This window comes from Candoia aspera, chromosome 2 (genome assembly GCF_035149785.1).
Source record: "Candoia aspera isolate rCanAsp1 chromosome 2, rCanAsp1.hap2, whole genome shotgun sequence".
Classification (NCBI taxonomy): Eukaryota; Metazoa; Chordata; class Lepidosauria; order Squamata; family Boidae; genus Candoia; species Candoia aspera.
Genome location: NC_086154.1, coordinates 6,134,638 through 6,149,641, shown reverse-complemented (window position 1 = coordinate 6,149,641; position 15,004 = coordinate 6,134,638). Strand labels below are relative to the sequence as shown.

Here is a 15,004-nt window from a genome sequence, read left to right as displayed (position 1 = left end):
TTTTATTATTGCTTTTATAGTCCATCTTTTCTCTGACATCCCACTAGGCATCACCTCCTAGATAATCTTGTTGTTGTTTATTCATTTAGTCGCTTCCGACTCTTCGTGACTTCATGGACCAGCCCATGCCAGAGCTTCCTGTCGGTTGTCAACACCCCCAGCTCCCCCAGGGACGAGTCCGTCACCTCCAGAATATCATCCATCCACCTTGCCCTTGGTCAGCCCCTCTTCCTTTTGCCCTCCACTCTCCCCAGCATCAGCATCTTCTCCAGGGTGTCCTGTCTTCTCATGATGTGACCAAAGTATTTCAGTTTGGCCTTTAATATCATTCTCTCAAGTGAGCAGTCTGGCTTTACTTCCTGGAGTATGGACTGGTTTGATCTTCTTGCAGTCCAAGGCACTCTCAGAGTTTTCCTCCAACACCACAGTTCCAAAGCATCCATCTTCCTTCGCTCACATGATGTTACCTAGCTGGGTAACAAAATGTCTGCAACTCAGAGATCATCAAGAACTCTATAGGTCAGCCCTGGGCTACAGATATTCTCTTCCACTGAAAGGTTGGACCTGGTTAGTGGTTGGATGAGAGATCACCAAGAAATCCCAGGATTGTAGGCTAGACTGGAAATCTGAATCTAGGGAGACTTTTTTGTTTTAGTCCTTCATGAGATTGGTTGGCGCATGAGAGGACCCCATTCCCACAGCGTTCAGCTCACTGCTGTTTCTCCTGAACTCTCACTCCCATTTAACCAAGTGGGTATAGAAGCACCCTCTTCAGTCTGGGCTTTTGGCACTTGTTTGGACTTCAAAGATAAAAATACCAACAAATATTCAGTTAAAACTGAAGATTAAATATTAAACTGAATATTAATTAAATCTTAAACTGAGTATTTGTTTAGGGTTCCTAAAGTTTTTGCTACCACAGCTCCCTTTAGCGTAATCTTAATGTAGACACCTCCCCTAAAAATCCAAACACCAAAATGAACGCAGATGAACAATGAAAACAATACTTCGGGAAAGGGGGGTTTAATGCGAATGCACATCCCAAGCATGTGCTGTGTAGGGCTTTGCCCTGCGCAAGCCTCTCTGTGGAATGCGCACAATTCTGCGTTTCAATCGAAGCACCTTCCTCCACTGCCAGCTGGGGTGATCCTCCTGCTGGGCAGCAAGGCAGGGATGCTTCCACTGTGCCTCCCCCGCACATGGCCAGGATGCCTGGTGGCAATTCCTGGTGGCTGCTCAGCCAAGAGCTTTCTGTGAAGAAAGGCAACCGCAGTGAGAGGTGGCAGTCAGGGGCAGGGGCACCCTGAACAGCATGGCTGACAGAGCCTCCACGCCACAGGGCTTGAGGCTAGCTGGCATTGGTAAACCCAGCAGAGGGGAGACAGGTGAAGAGGACAGCAAAGGTCAGTTCGGGGTGGCAGCAGCGGAGGAGCAGTTGTAAATGCCTGCCAGTTGCCACGTGCCCAAATTTTGATCACATGACCGCAGAGGCACTGTGACGGATGGAATGTTGACCAGTCGTAAGTCCATTTTTTCAGCGCCGCTGTAGCTGAATGGTCAATAAATTAATGGATGTAAACCAAGGACTGCCTGTATAGTACAGTAAAATGTAAATTGTGGCAGAGTAGTAACTTGGACCATTTCCCATTGCTAAGGACTTACCAACAACTCAACAACTGAGCATGATGAGAGGTGAAAAGTGACTGAAATTCTGACACCATCATTCAGTGTAGGATCAGAAGTTTTTCTCCTAAGGTTCAAACTGGAAGATCTTCTAGGAAGCCGGGTGGACTTCTACGAAGTATACATCAAGGAAACATCCTTTCCAGCTCTAAGGAGGCATGCTCTAAAAATCAGTTTGACACTGATGCGAGCAATGTTTGTGACCAGAGAGAACCATCACCATGCACAATGCCAGCTTGGAAGATCAGCTTGGGTTGGAACAGCTTCTATCTCACCAGACATCCTAAAGAATACTGAAGGGCATGTACATACTTCAAACTATTATTTCAGTAATATCAAGAATGTGGAATTCATTAAATGCCTTACACTCAGTTTTATTAAAAGCTTTAGTAAAACAGATAAAACATAAAGCCCTTTTCTCTGTTGAATTTTTATTTTTTTACCTTATTGTCAGGCTTGCTAAATGGTCCTACTGTCTTTGGCTTCTGGCCCACTTCAGCTTTTTGGAATTGTGGCATTTTGTGTGCCTAATTAAAGCCACAGCAGCCCACAGGCTGACCCAAATTGTGCACTTTTATTGTAGTATCTCTTGGGTGTAGGGCTACAGTTTAACAATTTTATAATGAAATACAGCAATCGGCACAAACATAAGCCACTAATTGCTACCGTCTTTAACATGACAGCTGACAATTCAGAATCTGATAATTAACTATGTTACAGATAATTGATAATTATTGGAAATAATTGGAAAAATATCGCACAACATTCTCATTTTCTTATTCAAACGAGGCCTTATTCAATTTGTCGGACGGACAGATTAAAATTATCTGTTTCCTATATCCAACATACAAAGTTTTGAATCACCTCTAGCTTTGCTGTTCACATGTTGTCTTTTTCCAGCAAACATTCAAAAACTCTGTCAACCTTATCTGTAGCATCATGTAAATCAGCCAAGTGTTAGTTTTAATTGTCTGAAAACTTTTAATTCAGTGCTTTAATCTTCTGAGATTTTGACATCCTTTGAGATCTATTAGAATTTTAAATGGGAAGCCTCAATTAAGATATTACCTCTTCTGGAAATGATGCTCCTATGCATAGCTTGCACTGAAGTGTTTCGTAAGGTAGTCTTGAAAAATCCGCATTTCACGCTTTGTAAATTACACCTTATTAAGCTCACAAGAGCTCTAAGTATCTTTTCTTAAAGGAAACGTTAGCACATCTTAGATCACTTTCCCTTGGCCATCTGCCAGCTGAACTTAAAAATCATCTACTTCAAATTTCAAGGTCAGTCTTTTAACCAATTAGTAAAAAGAAGGATGTTCTCATGATGTTCTGGAAAACTATACAGACAAATAGATATCGACTACAATCTGCAACTCTTTCCAATCGTTGTGGTTCTTTAATAGCACTCTTCAAGAGGAAATTTCTTCTTGACTTGAAACAGATTAAATGCTAAATTTATTATAGTTCTAACATCCTCTTGGACATCAGGTTTCAAATTGGCTGATCTAACACAGGTTCACAAAGTAAAGGATTTTCTCTCCTCTCCTGTTTGACTTGGTGCCGATTTTGCTAGTCCTGATTTTGCTACGATGAACATCACTTTGTAAATGATTTAAGACCGGAGAAATATAAATTAAGAGCATATTGATATTACTATGCTACACTATAGATCATTTTTATGCCTCCTTCCCACCTGCTAATCTAGGCAAAGTTCACAAGCCATCTTATCTCATCAGAACATGTTTCTATTGTTCTCAGCAGGAGACCATCAGCTACCAGCTTCACCAGATCAACAGAATCAATTTCCACCAAAGAACATTGAACTCATTCCAATGCAGGCCTCTTCCTTTACCTGCTGTTAGTATTATTACCCTCTTTGAGGCAGCTATTTCGTACATTAAAGAATATAAAAAACTTCCACCTATAATTTTTCTTTTCTAGCAGTATGAGTCCGTTGATGGGAACTGAGATGAATCCTCTGATTAAAACTCTTTCCACATTTCCAGCATCCATATGGCCTCTCTCCAGTGTGTGTTCGTTTGTGTGTGTTAAGATTTGTCTTTGTAACAAAGCTTTTTCCACATTCCACACATTTATAGGGCTTCTCCCCCGTGTGAGTTCTTTCATGGGCCGCGAGATTAATCCTCCGACTGAAACTCTTCCCACATTCCAAACATTTGTGTAGCTTCTCCCCTGTATGAATTTTTTGATGGGAGTCAAGATGAATCCTCTGATTAAAACTCTTTTCACATTCCAAGCATTTATAGGGTCTCTCTCCAGTGTGTGTTCGTTTGTGCGTGTTAAGATTTGTCTTTGTAACAAAGCTCTTTCCACATTCCAAACATTTATAGGGCTTCTCCCCCGTGTGGGTTCTTTCATGGGCCGTGAGATTAATCCTCTGACTGAAACTTTTTTCACATTCCAAACATTTGTATGGTCTCTCTCCAGTGTGAGTTCTTTTATGTTTGCTGAGGTTTGTCTTTGTAATGAAACACTTTCCACATTCTAAACACTGATGGGGCTTTTCCCCCGTGTGGCTTTTTGTGTGTTTAACAAGGTCTGAACTCCGAGCAAAGCATTTACCACAATCCAAACACCTATAGGGTTTCTCCCCTGTATGAATTCTTTTGTGTGTGATAAGGTCTGGACTGCGAGCAAAGCATTTTCCACACTCTACACATTTATGTGGCTTTTCACCGGCATGATTTTTTATATGTTTAACAAGGTCTGAACTGCGAGCAAAGCATTTCCCACACTCCAGGCACTGATAGGGTTTCTCCCCTGTATGAATCCTTTTATGTTTAACAAGGTCTGGACTGCCAGCAAAACATTTCCCACACTCCAGGCATTGATAGGGTTTCTCTCCTGTGTGGGTTCTTTTATGCGCAGTAAGGCCTGGACTGTGTACAAAGCATTTTCCGCACTCCAAGCACTGATAGGGTTTCTCTCCCATGTGAATATTTTTATGTTTAATAAGGTCTGAACTGCGAGCAAAGCATTTATCACACGCTAAACATTTATAGGGTTTCTCCCCTGTATGAATCCTTTTATGATTAATAAGGTCTGGACTGCCAGCAAAACATTTTCCACATTGCGAGCATTGGTATGGTTTCTCCCCAGTATGAGTTCTTTGATGTCTGCGTAGGTTTGTATTTGAAGTCCAGCATTTTCCACACTCCAGGCATTTATAAGGCTTCTCCCCCGTGTGACTTCTTCTGTGAATAATCAGCTTGTCTTTTGTACTGAAGCACTTTCCACATTCCAAGCACGTACATGATCCCTCCCCAGTGTGAATTTTTTGATGTCGACGTAGGTTGGTGTTAGAACTCAAGCACTTTCCACATTCCAAGCATTTACATGGTTTCTTCCCTATGCAGATTCTCTGAAGTGGACATGGTTTTCCTTTATCCTTATTTTTCCATTTATCACCTTCAGGAATAAAGACAGGAAATTAACCCCAAAATTACCAAATATTCTAAATCAATGATTGTGAAAAACTGAAGCACTTCATATGGCACTGAGCAGCTCTTATCATTCACGTAACAGGAATTACATAAAGCTGGTGCAGAGAGTGTCTAGTGTAAGCCTATGGGAACCTGGGTTTCAAATCCCACTTTGACCATGATTTCTTCTGGAAATTAGTTATTCCCACTTAGCTGTTTCATTCTGCAAGGTTAACTAATTCAAGAAATGAATAACTGGGAATTGAATTAAAATTGAAGAGGCAAGCCAATACATCTGGGGGTTGTCCCAAATCCTTTCTAAGACAGAAAGAAAATTGTAATATTAAACTTTGATTTTTCAGATTATCAGTGTTCCCAACACAAGAACAAACCTTTCTTCTTGTGACCTTAGGTAAAGGTAAAGGTTTCCCTTGACATTAAGTCCAGTCGTGTCCGACTCTAGGGGGCGGTGCTCATCTCCGTTTCAAAGCCGAAGAGCCGGCGTCTGTCCGAAGACACTTCCGTGGTCATGTGGCCAGCATGACTACACGGAACGCCATTACCTGCCCGCCGAAGCGGTACCTATTAATCTACTCACATTTGCATGTTTTCGAACTGCTAGGTTGGCAGGAGCTGGGACTAGCAACGGGAGCTCACCCCGTCACGCGGATTCGAACCGCCGACCTTCTGATCGGCAAGCTTCGCAGCTCAGCGGTTTAACCCGCAACGCCACCGCGTCCCTTGTGACCTTACTCATTTGTTAATAACTTGTTTGACTTCCTATTTGCCCAAAGTACTCTACCAGAACGAATGGCAGAGGGCTGTCAAAGGGTTTCCAATCCTGTCCAACACTCGTTTTAACACCTTATTTCTTTTTTATTCTTGTCATCTAGATTGTGGGACATATTTACTCCTAGCACCATCCTTGTATTCAGAAAAGTTTCCTTTATAGCTCTTTCTGGAACATTACACATTCCAGCCGGGATAATTTGTAAGCAGATGATGTCTTTTATCAGTCATTTCTGTCCATTTTAGGGAATTAAAGCTGACTAAATATGAGTCACAGCCCAGACAGTGATAGTGGCTTGTAATCCCAGGCTGAGATAACTTGCAGATAAGTTTAGAATTCTGCCTTTGAGTGACACTGGGATTTAAATAATTTCACCCAATATCAAGCGATAGTTAATACCTGCTTCCTTATACAGAAATGCTTGCTAGCTATTTTACTTAACAAACAGTGACACAGATAAGCAGTAACAAACAGTAGATGAGAAAAAAAAGGTTTGGCACATAGAATGCCCTACCAAGAGAAGATAAAATCCCACTGATTTCTTCCATAATTTCTTGGTGGAGAGCTTTCTGTTCTGGACCCAGCAGCGCCCACTCTGCTTCAGTGAAATGTACAAGTACCTCCTCCAAGGTCAAGGGGCTCTGAAGGAAGAAGGAAATGTTTCCTCCTTAGAGATAATGCAGATGATAAAGATGATGCTGGATGTTAGCTGGACATTAGCATCCAGCTCCTTGCCGGCCCGTCTCCACAGAGACTTTTCTCACTACCTGATCCAGTTGCACGCCAGCTGCTTCTCCTCCATCAAAACAAACCGCTGGCTGCGTATTGGTTTCCAGCATCGTTTCATCACCTGGGAGAGAAAGAGAGGGTACAAGTCAGTTGCGCTTGCTTCCCTTAGAAAACAGCTGGCCACCAACCGAAGAGCTGATGCCTGCAGAGAAATTCTTCAAGTGCTGAATAAAGAACTCACAGATCCCTTTCATCCTCCTGCAAACAGTTCAGCAGACCATAAACCTGTCAGTGAGGTTTCCTGAATGCTGGAGAGAGAAAAGGCCAAAGACAGTGATGAACCCTTGCTCCTTACCCCATGAGAGCACTGCTCCTTCTCTCTCCTCCAGGATTCCTCTGGGCAGGGACCCTGGTCTGTTTTCCAACGGACCCTTTACAGCTTCAGGGAATTCAGGGAGAACTTCTGGAAATGCTTTACTTTCCTAAAACAAAAACAAAAAAATTAAAGGCAAAATCGAAGCATTACAAAAGGAATGAAAACACTTGTTAGAGCCGTTTTCAGATATATGTTTGACATGCCCTGAGCTCTCCAAAGGAAATGTTCTCACCTGCTGTTCTTCTCCACTCTTGTTCTCTGCCTGAGGCAGGAGAAATCTTTCTCCGAAGGACACCACCTGGTCACTGGCCTCTGAGGCACATTCTCTCTCCAGGTTCTCCATATCTGGCACAAGGACAATTACCTAGTCCAGGATCAGAGCTTGTTGTTGTTGTTTATTCGTTTAGTCGCTTCCGACTCTTCGTGACTTCATGGACCAGCCCACGCCAGAGCTTCCTGTCGGTCGTCAACATCCCCAGCTCCCCCAGGGACGAGTCCGTCACCTCTAGAATATAGGATCAGAGCTATTGAGTCTTATTCTAGTTTTGGCCCCTAACAGCAGAGAAAGTTGGTTGGTCTGCCAACGCTTCAAGGGCAGCAGTATCTCTGAAAGTTCTGGTGCTTTGTAACCAAACACAGAGCATCCTCTTCCATGTCCTTTCTGAGAAATGCCCACTGCTCTGATTTCTTTTCCTCAATCAAATTTTTCTTAAAGGAAACTTGAAATCTCCCAACATCTTCTCATTTCTGTCAAAAGTGCAATCTTCCCCCTTAGGAAAACTGTACCCCTGTTCAAAGAGAAAAGACACTGACAGTCGGCATCAGAGTACTTGCACCTACAAGCATTCATGTTCCGGCAGAAGCCGGTCAGCACATAAATACGGTTCTTGCCTGTCTCTCTTTCCTTGGCCAAACATTCCAGGGACCACCTCCACCCCTCCCTGGCACAAATACAACCTCTGTCTTCCTGCCGCCACTCCTCCACCCATCCACTTCCCACCAGCCATCTCACAAAAAGGAGACTCTCAGCTCAGGAGCTGTCTGATTGGTGCAAACGATCTGAAAATAGCAATACTACTTTGGAGCTGTAGGGCACTCAGGACCTGCATCAGTCCAAGTCTCAAGCTCCATGGAAAAGCCTGAGCTTAGGAGAAGAGCGACTGGATTGAAAAACCACAAGCTTCTAGCCACGTCTCCATCACTACACAGACCCGGGTTGCTGGCAAGCAGGACGTGGCGATAAGCGGCCCCATGCAGCTAGAGGAGGCCTCTGCACCCAAGGAAGACCCACTCGGCTGGGGGAGAGCACTGGGCACGCCGTGGGTGTCCATCGGCCTCTCCCTCTTGCTCGGATGGGAAAGGAGGGAGGCAGCGGGTGGATGCTTGTACAGGAGTTGATGGAGGCAGGCCAAGGCTGCCAGGTGTGGTGGGAGGAGGCGGTCTGCGTGCATCTGTGTGCGCCCGAAGGTGAGCGTGGCTGCAGGGCTGGCGCGAGACTGAGGGTGAGCACACGCTCGTTTGCACGGGCTCTCCGGCACGAACGCCTGTCCTAGCCGCTCATCCCCACAAAGGATGCTCACCTCTCTCGCGACACGACCGTTTCCCAGGGCAACCCGGAGGCCCCCCAACCCCGACCGGAAGGGGAGGCGGCCAATCCTCAAATCCGCGGCGGTAGGGAAGGTCCGAAGAGGGCGTCCCTGCTCCCGCTCCGCGGAGCCTTCGAGGCGGCGGGAGGAAGAGCGGCCGCGCTTGGTCGGAGGCAGGAAGGGGTGGCCTTTCCCGGCGCTGAGGCCCCGCCTCCCGAGCAGGACTCCGCTCTAGCAATCGGCGTCCGTGGCCTTAACCCTTGCCGGCCGCACCCGCAGCCGAGCCCCACCTGGCGCGCTTCGAGGCTGGGCGAACTGCGTGGGACCAGACGCTGAGCACAGAAGGGAGAGTCCCGACGTGACGCCAAAGCCTGTCTTTCCATCCACCAGATTTTTCTCTTCAACGTGAATCCTCTCGCGTGAAAGAGTTGAGCTTTGTCATTTGGCTGCAGTATCACTGTGGACAGAATCTGGGCTTTGCAAAGCAGATTCTTACAAGCGACAAGAAACAGGACAATGATGCTACCGTGGGAATTAGACTCTGCCACAAGCCCAGATGTCTATTTTGCTCCCACCTGTACCCCAACAGCAACATCACAGGCCCCAATAACCTCACACACAAGATTAGAGGCAACTTCACATGCTTTCCCTCACTCATCTGCCGGCAATGCCCCTTTGGGTTCTACGTAGGACAACTTTGCATAGAATAATTAATGGACACAAGTCTGACATCTGGACTCAAAGCAAGGGCAGAATCAGAGCATTTCAAGCTCCCACGACACTCCATAGAGGACCACAAATTGTTTTGGAAAAAAGCCTTTAACAGCACGATTGAGAAACTGCTGAACTCGCATAGATCAAAACCTTTCAAGCTACCTTCAGCAGTTGTTTTTATGCCCTGAAGTAGGGAATCGCGACACCACAGCCCTTCTCTTTCTCCTGCTGCAAGAATTCAAGCATAACATTAAATATTTTATTCATGGTGAGACAGAGATTTCAGTCAATGGCATACAAGTATTTACCTTGATTCTGCAAACTGCAAGTCTCTTGCACTTACTTGCTTTTGCAAAACCAATTTCTGCTTTTAAAAAGTTAATTTCTACCAAACTGATTTTTAATAAACAGCTCAGTTCAATGTAGGCGGATTCTTGCTTTTCCTGCTGTTTGCTTATAGGGAGGTGATTTCACATATTAGCAACAGCTTTTAAAACTGCCACCCGAGAAGGGAGCCTTTTTTTTTTTGCTTATTTACAGTTTCTACCCTATGTGAATTTTGATGAGAACTCAGATTTATCCTCTGAGCAAAACTTTTTCCACATTTCAAGCATTTGTATGGTCTCTCCCCTGTGTGAATTCTTGTGTGTGTGTTAAGGTTTCTCTTCGTAATGAAGCACTTTCCACATTCCAAACATTTGTGTGGTTTATTGCCCATATGTGTGTGTGTGTGTGTAACAAGGTCGTAACTGCGAGAAAAGCATTTATCACATTCTGAACATTTATACGGCTTCACCCCTGTATGAGTTCTTTGATGAGTATTAAGATGTGCATTCCAATAGAAACATTTCCCACACACCAAGCATTTATAGGGTTTCTCCCCTGTATGATTTCTTTGATGCTTAGTAAGGTGAGAATTGCAAGGGAAGGATTTTCCACACTCTAAGCATTTATAGGGTTTCTCTCCTGTATGAATTCTTTGATGGGAAGTAAGAGAACTGCTCACGCTAAAGCATTTTCCACATTCTAAACATTTAAAGGGCTTCTCTCCTGTGTGTGTTCTTTCATGACAGGTGAGATTTATCCTCTGACTGAAACTCTTTCCGCATTCCAAACATTTATAGGGTCTTTCTCCTATATGAGTCCTTTGATGTGTGCAAAGGCTATTTTTTCTACTGAAACCCTTTCCACAGTCCAAGCATTTATGTGGTTTTTCCCCCATATGAATTTTTTTGTGTGTAATAAGGTCTGAAGTGCGCATGAAGCTCTTTCCACAGTCTGAGCATTTATAGGGTTTCTCTCCTGTGTGAATTTTTTTATGCTTCATAAGGTCCGAACTGCGAGCAAAACATTTACTACACTGCAAACATTCATAGGGCTTCTCACCTGAATGGATTCTATAATGGGAAGTGAGAGAACTGCTCACGCTGAAGCTCCTTCCACACTCCAAGCACGTATATGGTCTCTCCCCAGTATGAGTTCTGTGATGTACATTTAGGTGTCTGTTCGAACTGAAGCATTTTCCGCACTCCAAACATTTATATGGCTTCTCACCAGTGTGAACTCTATAATGGGAAGCAAGATTACTGCTCACACTGAAACTCTTTCCACACTTCAAGCAATGATACGGTCTCTCCCCAGTATGACTTCTGTGATGTCTGCGGAGGTGCGTGTTCGAACTGAAGCATTTTCCACACTCCAAGCACCTACATGTTTTCTCCCCTGTGTGAATTCGTTGATGTCTACCCAGATATGCATTTGAACTGAAGCACTTTCCACACTCCAAGCATGCATACGGTTTTTCCCCTGTATGACTTCTTTGATGTATGGTAAGCTTGGTCTTCGTGCCAAGGCACTTTCCACATTCCAAGCAGTGATATGGTTTTTTTCCTGTAAAAGTTCTTTGAGGTGTACATAAGTCACCTTTATTCTTAGTTTTCCATTCATCACCTGGAGGAATAAAGAAAGGAAACTTGTAAACATTGAGTTCTGAAAGTGATCCTCAAATCTGTGAATATTCTGAATTAATGAGGAAAATGTACATTTGGGCAAGAGACAGTTAATCCATCCAGGGACACTGCTTGAGCAAACTTACTCGCCTATTTTCTTCTTAAAGGAAGGAGAGAATTGGGATTAGGATATTCATGGGAGGTCTGAAGTGGTCTACTGTTCCAGAGAAAGTAAATATTAGGAAATCTACCATACAAATGGGACAAAACAAGGCCTGCTGAATTTGTGGATAAAATTGCTCAGATCTGTTTTAAACACTGTGCTGCATATAGGCCGTATTTGTCCAACACCTGGTTGCGCACCCAAGGCTGTCCAGCACAGAATTTATTTATTGATTGCATGATTTATATGGCTATCCATCTTAAAACAGTGACTCTGAGAGAACCATGAGAGGCAAGCCGATCTGCCCAATTGGGGAGGGCATATTAATGCCAATGCTGCATCCCAAATGCTTTCCAGAACCGAAAGAAAATTCCCATACTAAAGCTCTACCAGAGGAAAGTGTAGCAGAACTTTCTCATCAGGGCTTCTAGGTCTGTCCAACACTCTTCCTAAGAACTTATTCCTTCTCTGTTATATCCTGTATCGCCACAAAGCAGAACTCAGGGTGTAAAAAAGATTCCTTTCTAGCTCTTTCTGGGCGTCACGCAGTCAAGGCGGGAGCATGGATGCAGGGGGTCTGCTCTATCGGTAACCTCTGTCTGTTTACAAAGTGAAGGCATCTGAGCTACCGTTCACATAACTGAGACTTGTAATGCGCACCCTCATACTAAAGCAACTCCCTGCTAAATTTTAAATGGTTCTGATTACACCGCATCTGACATATTTTTTGCTACCGTCAAACCACGGTTCGCTCATTACAGAAAAAGATTTGCTAAACACTTTCCTTAACAACGAGGTATCCTAATAAATGAGGGGAAACGGCTGTAAAAGTAAAATGCTCTACCAAAAAATGCCATAAGCTCCTCCATAATTTCTTGGTGGAGAGCTTTCTGCTCAGGACCCAGCAGCGCCCACTCCTCCTCTGTGAAATACACGGCCACCTCCTCCAAGGTCAAGGGGCTCTGAAAGAAGAAGGAAATGTTTCCTCCTTAGAGATAATGCAGATGATAAAGATGATGCTGGATGTTAGCTGGACATTAGCACCCAGCTCCTTGCCGGCCCGTCTCCACAGAGACTTTTCTCACTACCTGATCCAGTTGCACGCCAGCTGCTTCTCCTCCATCAAAACAAACCACTGGCTGCGTATTGGTTTCCAGCATCGTTCCATCACCTGGGAGAGAAAGAGAGGGTACAAGTCAGTTGCGTTTGCTTCCCTTAAAAAACAGCTGGTGCCCATGGAGAAACTCTTTCAGCAAGTCACAGCGGAGACAGATGTCTTTCCTCCTCCCCCAAATAGTTCAGTGGACCATAAATCCATCAGTGAGGTTTCCTGAGTTATGTCTAAGACAATTTTGGCCCTTATTCCTTACCCAGTAAGAGCACTGCTCCTTCCCTCTCCTCCAGGATTCCTCTTGGCAAGGACCCTGGTCTGTTTTCTGATGGACCCTTCTCGGCTTCAGAAGATTTGAGAACAGCATCTGTCAATTCCTTCTTTTCCTAAAAAAACAAATATGAATTCAGGGCAAGGACTAAGGACTTGCCGCCCAGGGTTGTTGTGTGCGAGATGGGCAGCAGAGAAATTTAACAAATAAATAAATTAGAGAAGGAATGATCGTGGTAATGCCTTCTGTTTGGCACAAATTTCTGTAGATCACATGAAAAAACATCTCTGGGGAGTTCATGAAACAATGTTTAGCGTACCTTCAATACGCACTGAATTATCAAAAAGAAATGTTCTCACCTGCTGTTTTTCCTTCTTGTTTTCTGCCTGGGACAGGAGAAAAGTTTCTGCCAAGGACACCACCTGGTCACCGGCCTCTGAGGCACATTCTCTGTCCTGACTCTCCATAACTGTAAGTATAATTACGTTTTGTAGGATCTAATTCTTACTCTAGTTTTGGCCACTGACAGCAGAGAAACTCAACTGGGCTGCAAACTTTTCAAGGGCAGTATTTCTAAAAGTCTTGGTTTCATGTAACTGAGCAGACCGTGTCTTCCTCGTGTGTCTGAATGGTCCTTTCCCAGAAATGCCCAGTGCTTCCTTCCTGGATGGAAGCAGAGTAGCTTCTGCTCCAAGGCCACCTAGATCTTCCTTGTCCATATGAGATCTTTTCTTAAAGAAAACTTCTTAGACTACTGTAGAAAGTCTGCCTTTTCTCTATTTTTTTGTCACAAGGCACAACCTTTCCTTCTTGAAGTTGGGATCAGAACCTGCAAAGATAACATGTTGTCCATTAAAGCAGGAGGACACTGAGGATTGGCATCATTATATTGGCACCAAAAATATTAATGTACCTACAGAAGCCTGTCAGCACATCCACACTGTAGTCTCCTTCCTTTTCTTCCTTTAGCCCATCCATTCAGGAGACCATCTCCATCACTCCCTTGTTTTTATTAACTGTTTTAATTTTTTTTATTGTTTTCTGAATTTTGTAAACTGCCTGGAGTCTTCTGGAGTGGGCGGCCATAACAAATCCAATACATTAAATTAATTAAATTAAATTAAATTGTTGCTTCTGTCTTCCTGTTTCCACTCATTCATTACCCACCAGCCATCTCACAAAAAGGAGGCACTAAACCAGTTAAGGCCCACAAACAATCCAAAAATAAAATTGCTAGTTGGTGTCCTTCAGCGCTGCTCGACAGCCACAGCCAGGATACATCTAAGGCAATAATGAATTGGAAAAGCTGGCATTTAGGGAAATACTAACTGGACTGAAAAACCCACAAGCTTTCAGCCACTGAAAACTATGAAAACAGACATAGATGGCTGTCTAGGAGGAGGTGGCGATAAGGGGCCAGCAGCAGTGAAGGGGTGCACTGCATCCAAGTCCACATGCTATGGGTGTCCATCGGCCTCCATCTTGCCTTGGGGAGAAAGAGATGGAAGGGAAGAGGCGAAGAGGCAGCGGGTGGATGCTTGTACAGGAGTTGATGGAGGCAGGCCAAGGCTGCCAGGTGTGGTGGGAGGAGGCGGTCTGCGTGCATCTGTGTGCGCCCGAAGGTGAGCGTGGCTGCAGGGCTGGCGCGAGACTGAGGGTGAGCACACGCTCGTTTGCACGGGCTCTCCGGCACGAACGCCTGTCCTAGCCGCTCATCCCCACAAAGGATGCTCACCTCTCTCGCGACACGACCGTTTCCCAGGGCAACCCGGAGGCCCCCCAACCCCGACCGGAAGGGGAGGCGGCCAATCCTCAAATCTGCGGCGGTAGGGAAGGTCCGAAGAGGGCGTCCCTGCTCCCGCTCCGCGGAGCCTTCGAGGCGGCGGGAGGAAGAGCGGCCGCGCTTGGTCGGAGGCAGGAAGGGGTGGCCTTTCCCGGCGCTGAGGCTCCGGCCCCCGAGCAGGACTCCGCTCTAGCAATCCGCGTCTGTGGCTTTAGTGTGAAAATAATGTGAAAAATAAAGACTAAGCAGAGAAAAAAGCTTAAAACGTAAAGCTTTTATCTGTTTATCTGTTTTACTGAACATCTTGATATAAAACAAGTGTAAAGCATCTGCTTTTGCTTAAGGCAAAAATGACCAGGCTCAAGTTACTGAAGGGCCTCAAATCACAACGTAGGACCGGAGT

At 44.8% G+C, this 15,004-nt stretch overlaps 3 protein-coding genes across 6 annotated transcripts in view; 1 reads left to right on the top strand and 2 right to left on the bottom strand.

The window, feature by feature from the left end:
* The window catches only part of LOC134489776 (zinc finger protein 91-like), a 73,145-nt gene that overhangs the window by 35,578 nt on the left and 22,563 nt on the right, over positions 1-15,004 (top strand). The gene's annotated exons all lie outside the window — the stretch shown is intronic.
* On the bottom strand, positions 2,037-7,399 carry LOC134491958 (zinc finger protein 883-like). Of its 3 annotated transcripts, none has more exons than XM_063296054.1 (4): positions 6,934-7,399; positions 6,687-6,769; positions 6,434-6,560; positions 2,037-5,115 (listed from the first exon to the last, which is right to left on the bottom strand). In XM_063296054.1, the coding sequence occupies exons 2-4, from the start codon at positions 6,756-6,758 to the stop codon at positions 3,608-3,610; spliced, it is 1,707 nt and encodes a 568-aa protein (XP_063152124.1). In that variant the 5' UTR covers positions 6,759-6,769; positions 6,934-7,399; the 3' UTR covers positions 2,037-3,607. The 3 variants fall into 3 exon arrangements, with proteins under 3 accessions (XP_063152124.1, XP_063152122.1, XP_063152123.1); XM_063296052.1 differs by having other exon boundaries at positions 2,037-5,120; positions 6,436-6,560; XM_063296053.1 differs by having other exon boundaries at positions 2,037-5,120; positions 6,436-6,560; positions 7,004-7,399.
* Positions 9,562-14,145, bottom strand: LOC134491950 (zinc finger protein 883-like). 2 transcript variants are annotated; one of them, XM_063296042.1, is made up of 5 exons: positions 13,178-14,145; positions 12,807-12,927; positions 12,525-12,607; positions 12,281-12,398; positions 9,562-11,274 (listed from the first exon to the last, which is right to left on the bottom strand). In XM_063296042.1, exons 1-5 carry the CDS (start codon positions 13,283-13,285, stop codon positions 9,815-9,817), a joined length of 1,890 nt encoding a protein of 629 aa, XP_063152112.1. In that variant the 5' UTR covers positions 13,286-14,145; the 3' UTR covers positions 9,562-9,814. The 2 variants fall into 2 exon arrangements, with proteins under 2 accessions (XP_063152112.1, XP_063152113.1); XM_063296043.1 differs by having other exon boundaries at positions 12,807-12,924.